General features: G+C 35.5%; 1 protein-coding gene across 1 annotated transcript in view; it reads right to left on the bottom strand.

Moving 5' to 3' along the window:
* Window positions 1–496: 496 nt before the first annotated feature.
* The window catches only part of LOC144960249 (uncharacterized), an 80,118-nt gene continuing 75,614 nt past the window's right edge, over window positions 497–5,000 (bottom strand). Inside the window, exons 17-18 of the mRNA XM_078893271.1 lie at window positions 4,905–5,000; window positions 497–3,039 (exon numbers count right to left, since the gene is read on the bottom strand). The exon at window positions 4,905–5,000 is cut by the window's right edge and continues 112 nt beyond it. Of these exons, the coding sequence (XP_078749397.1) occupies window positions 3,032–3,039; window positions 4,905–5,000 (104 nt within the window). The 3' untranslated portion in view covers window positions 497–3,031. The remainder of the gene's footprint in view (window positions 3,040–4,904) is intronic.

Here is a 5,000-nt window from a genome sequence, read left to right as displayed (position 1 = left end):
AATGTTTTTAGTTTTTACATGTTAATGGTAGTTGAAAAATACTATCTATGTACATGCTCGTTTTTAATACATTTATTCCAATTTTGAAAAGTAACAAAAATCTCTGGGATCGAGTGAGTTTACTCTCTCCTTACTAGCCATTTTCAGGATTTTTCCCAAAACTTCACACCCAACTAACACATAAATAGATTTTTATCACTCAAACACAATAGCAGTAAAATTCTTGCCATACATAATTTCTGAAGCAGAACGTGGTCTACAACACACAGTTCATTTTCTTTAAATTTTATGATGTACAAAAGAAATTTGAATAAGAAAAATGTTGGTTGTATCGGAACGAATGTGACGATTTTTGTATGGTTGGTAAGGACAGGGTTTAACTAACAAACACACACACAAACAAACAAACAAACAAACAAACAAACAAACAAATGAAATAAATAAATATACAAACAAATTTAGAAAGAAAAAAAAACTAATCAAAAAAACGCAATCGTTGACAAGAAAACTGCTCATTTTTAATTCATCAAACATTCAAAAACGATAAACAATAATGAAGATTCATAAGTAATTATACATACAGCCAACAGTGACACAACAAGAGTCATAACAACATTAAATTCCTTTCAACAATTGTGATATTATAATTTATATCTATCCAATTTTAATATACGCCCATTGCTTCCAACATAAAGAATACTAATAATAGCAAGAAATGAGAAGAGTTGAGAAATGTCAGAAGACAATAGAGAATAACAATTTGCGGGAGTAAGACTCGAACCTGGGACCTCATTATTACGACAAGACCCCCCCCCCTACCTATCCCCGGCCCCTGGCTTTAAGAGAAACGCAAAGCCACCTAGCAGTGAGCGAGTGGTTGTTCCTCTCATAGCCAAGCGGGACCTCATTATTACGACAGGCACCCTCCACCTGGCTTTAAGAGAAACGCAAAACACCCAGAAGTGATTGAGTGGTTGTTCCTCTCATCGCCAAGCTTGACCTCATTATTACGACAGGCACCCTTGTATTGAATATTTCCAGAAATCGCTCTTCTGCGCTGCGAATCGGCTTCGGTCGAGGAGCTGCCTAACGGCAAGTGCATTACATCGGTGGGATCTTACTACCTGTCCAATATGTACCCGCTGTGGGCAAGAACCGGAGACGGCAGAGCATCTAGTTGAACGGTGTGTTGTGACGATGCTACCCGGCGGGTTCGCGACGGTGCACGAATGCGGACCAGACTTTGCTGATTGGGTCAATCGTCATCACATAATAGTGTGAGAACCATAAGAGGCTGCTGCTGCCGTAATAAAAAAAATCCGCAAAATTTAAAAAATTAAAATTTAACCAGAAAACTCGTCCTTCAATTAATATAAATCGATTAACATGACTCTCATCGTGGAAAAAAAACCTCTCAAACTTTGAATTTTCAGGAAGTCCCAGGTTTGAGAGTCTTTGACAAGATGAAAATCACTTTAATCAATCTCTATCAGAAGGACGAGTTTTCTGGCCAACTTTCTTTTACATGTATTTTTGTTAGTTTGTTCAGTTTTACTGTACTTTTCATTATCCCAAAATCCATTCCAATACGTCACTCAATAACATAGAATAATTTATTACATTAAATACAATGTTAACTTCCATTCAAGTAAATTTATTGTCTAGAATGTTCTTTGGGGTTTAAGCTTGAAACATCGCCTTCAGAATTCATAAATAAATGTGACCCATCCTCCCAAAAACGGTGTTAAGTCTGAGTAAATAAACCAAATTCTATTTACAAAATCTAGTTTTACCCGAAGAAGGCCAAAGGCCGAAACGTTGTTTACTTTGCGCTGTTGTATCTTTTATAAGAGTCATTTTGACTCCGTTTATCTTACTAACCATTCCAAGATCTTATTCCAGAAAGGACGGTAGAATTAGAATGTCGGGTGTACCAGGTACCAAAAAAAGGGTTACAGTCATCGTCATATCAGATTCATGACCAGAGATGCGAGATCTTCGTATCGGCAACTTTCTAAAATGTGACCCTCCGTCGCAAAATGGTATTATGTCGGGATGATTCAGACCCCAAAAAGTGAATTTAGAGATAAATTGATGAGAAATTGGACTTTAGAAGATTTTGCAAAGCAAGAAATAGTCTTTATACTCCACCATAACGTACAGAAATTATACCCAAGTTGGATATTTGTGGCTATGAATTCAATTTCCCTTACCGAGTGAATACCGACATAATACCGCTTTGATACGGTGGGTCACAAATGATATTTTTAATTCAGAAAAGTGAGTGGAGCAGGCATTTATGTTGATAACAACAAGAGATGAAGTGGGTAGAAGAAAAGTGCCAGAAGACAATAGAGAAGAAAAATTTAGCGGCGGTGATGGGGGTTCATTGAACCCCTATCACCGCCGCGAAATTTTTCTTCTCTATTGTCTTCCGGCACTTTCCTACTCACTTCATCTCTTGTTAAAATGGTATTTGCTGTCCCTTATAAAGCACACAATAAAACACCCAATTTTCACAATAAATAATAATTTTATCGCAAATTCTAAAAATAATTTCAGCATCTAAATCACACAAAAACTTAATACCGTTTAGAGGGGTTGGCAACAATACTGCTGCACTCGTAAATAAAAAATAATTATCCAACAATTATAATTAAAAATTTTAGTCAGAAGACTCGTCCTTCAATTAAAAAGAAACCGACCGATTAAAATAAACCCCTTCCCATCTTGTCAATGCAAAGACTCTCAAAACTGGGACTTCAAAAAATAATTCCAGGTTTGAAAATTGTTGAAAAGACAAGGTTCATCTAAATCGGTCGGTATTTGAAGGATGAGTTTTCTGGCCAAAATTCTGAATAAGAGTCTTTAAATTTTTATTTTTTTTTTCAAAGTGCGGCTGAATAACCAATGACTAAAATCAAATCAAGATAATAATGACGTCATCAAAAGTCCTGAGTTGCTGTAGAGTCCCGATGATGAAGGCGTACTCACAGGGTGATCACGTGATATGTAGAGGGTCATGTGACTTTCACGACACTATTGGGGAAAAAAAAGTAAAAGTGTGAGGTATATATGTATATGTATATATATATATATATATATATATATATATATATATATATATATATATATATATATATATATATAAATGAACATTTCAAGAGTAATTATGATTATTTAACTTCTACAACGTTGTTTCAAGCGTTAGCTCTCATCAGGAAGTGGAAGTGAAAGTAGATTGTTGTGTTTTTCGTATTTTTCTACATTCGTGTTTATGGAGGTTCGTAATTACATAAAGGGTGTTTGTTTCTATGTCTGCATGAGAATGTTAGTTCGTTTCTATATATATAAAGTATTTCAAGTATAATTATGATCAACTTGTACAATATTGTTTCGAGCATTCGATCTCATCAGGAAATGAAAGTGAAAGTGAAAGTAGACACAAGAATCTACTTTCACATTCACTTCCTGGAGAGATCGAATGCTCGAAAAAAATATTATAGCATTTGATCATAATTATATTTGAAATATTTTATAAGTAGCTCCTTTTATCAAAAAATTGAGTACTGACAATACATGCTTTTTTTTTTTTTCTTTTTTTTTATCATATTTTTATCCTCCGCGAGGACGAGAGACGCATGCGCACAACCAACATGACGTTCTCTCTCTAATAACTTTTCCGCCGGTGACGTCACAGACTGGGTGACGTCCAATCAAGGGACGCTACTCTTCTGCTAATCTCATTCTCTATAAATAGTCTCAACTTTAACTCTTTCCTCACCAGCCATTTTCAGGATTATCCCCAAAATTTCACACCCAACTAACACAAAAATAGATTTTTTATCACGCAGTTAAATTCCTGCCATACATAATTTCTTTAGCTAAACATACTCTACAACAACACACAGTTCATTTTCTTTAAATTTTATGATGTACAAAAGAAATTTGAATAAGAAAAATGTTGGTTGTATCGTAACGAATGTGACGATGTTCCTATAGTTGGTAAGGAGAGGGTTAACACACAAATGGACGCAGATAAAATCTAAACTTTCAAATCACTGATAAAATAAAGATAAAAAACAAAACGAAGATAAGAATTGAATTGTAAACTTCAATGTATTAGACGAAGAAAGATCGATTGTTTTCGTTTATTCACCGTATAAATCAACTAAGCCATTCACAAATACCTCATTCGTAGTTAGTGTTTCATTCGTATTGGTTTGTTGATAAAGGGAAAACCCGAAACGTCTTCGTCTAATATTTTGAAGCTTACAATTCATTACTTATCTTTTTTTTTTTTCCTTCGAGCTTCAAACAACGACTATGCGGTCTTGTGGTATGACACTCGCTTTCGGAACGGAAGGTCCTGGGTTTGAGCCTCTCTCGGCGCATAGTTAGTTGAGTCCTTGGAAAAGGCTCTTTACTCAATTTCTCTCACCGTACTCAGTGTTAAAATGAGTACCTGGTCGTTATTAGCATTGTCTCTATCCGAAAAATTGTTATATCGCCTAAATGGTGTCATATTTTGTCCTAGATGTTAAATTTTGTTGTTGGACAGGGACCACTTGTAAAGCGCTTTGAGCACGTTTAGTGGATATTGCGCTATATGAAAGCTCAATCAAAAAAAAAAAATTCAAGCAGAAATATCTGTGACCCTTCGTCTCAAAACGGTATTATGTCGGGATGAATTTGACCCTGAAAAGTGACTTTAGAGTTAAATTGATTGTAAATAACAATTTTTGAGCTTTTGCATTGTGAAAAATTGTCTTCATTCTGTACATAACAAATCGAAACAAACCCCAAGTTTCATGTTTTTGTCAATAAATTCAATGTTTTGCACCCGAGTCATGCCGACATAAAACCGTTTAGAGACGGTTGGTCACATTTTGATGACAACTCACTCATAAAGGGTGGCAACCCGCCGTTCATAAAGGGAAGTCCTCCTCCTCCTCCTCCTCCTCCTCCTCCGTTCATGCCCCCTAGCGGTGACCTCATGG

The sequence above is a fragment of the Berghia stephanieae genome, chromosome 15, assembly GCF_034508935.2.
Source record: "Berghia stephanieae isolate SIO BIC M18660-M18661 chromosome 15, UCSD_Bste_1.3, whole genome shotgun sequence".
Lineage (NCBI taxonomy): Eukaryota > Metazoa > Mollusca > Gastropoda > Nudibranchia > Aeolidiidae > Berghia > Berghia stephanieae.
The sequence above is the reverse complement of the archived record's forward strand: the minus strand, read 5'-3'. Positions and strand labels throughout refer to the sequence as shown.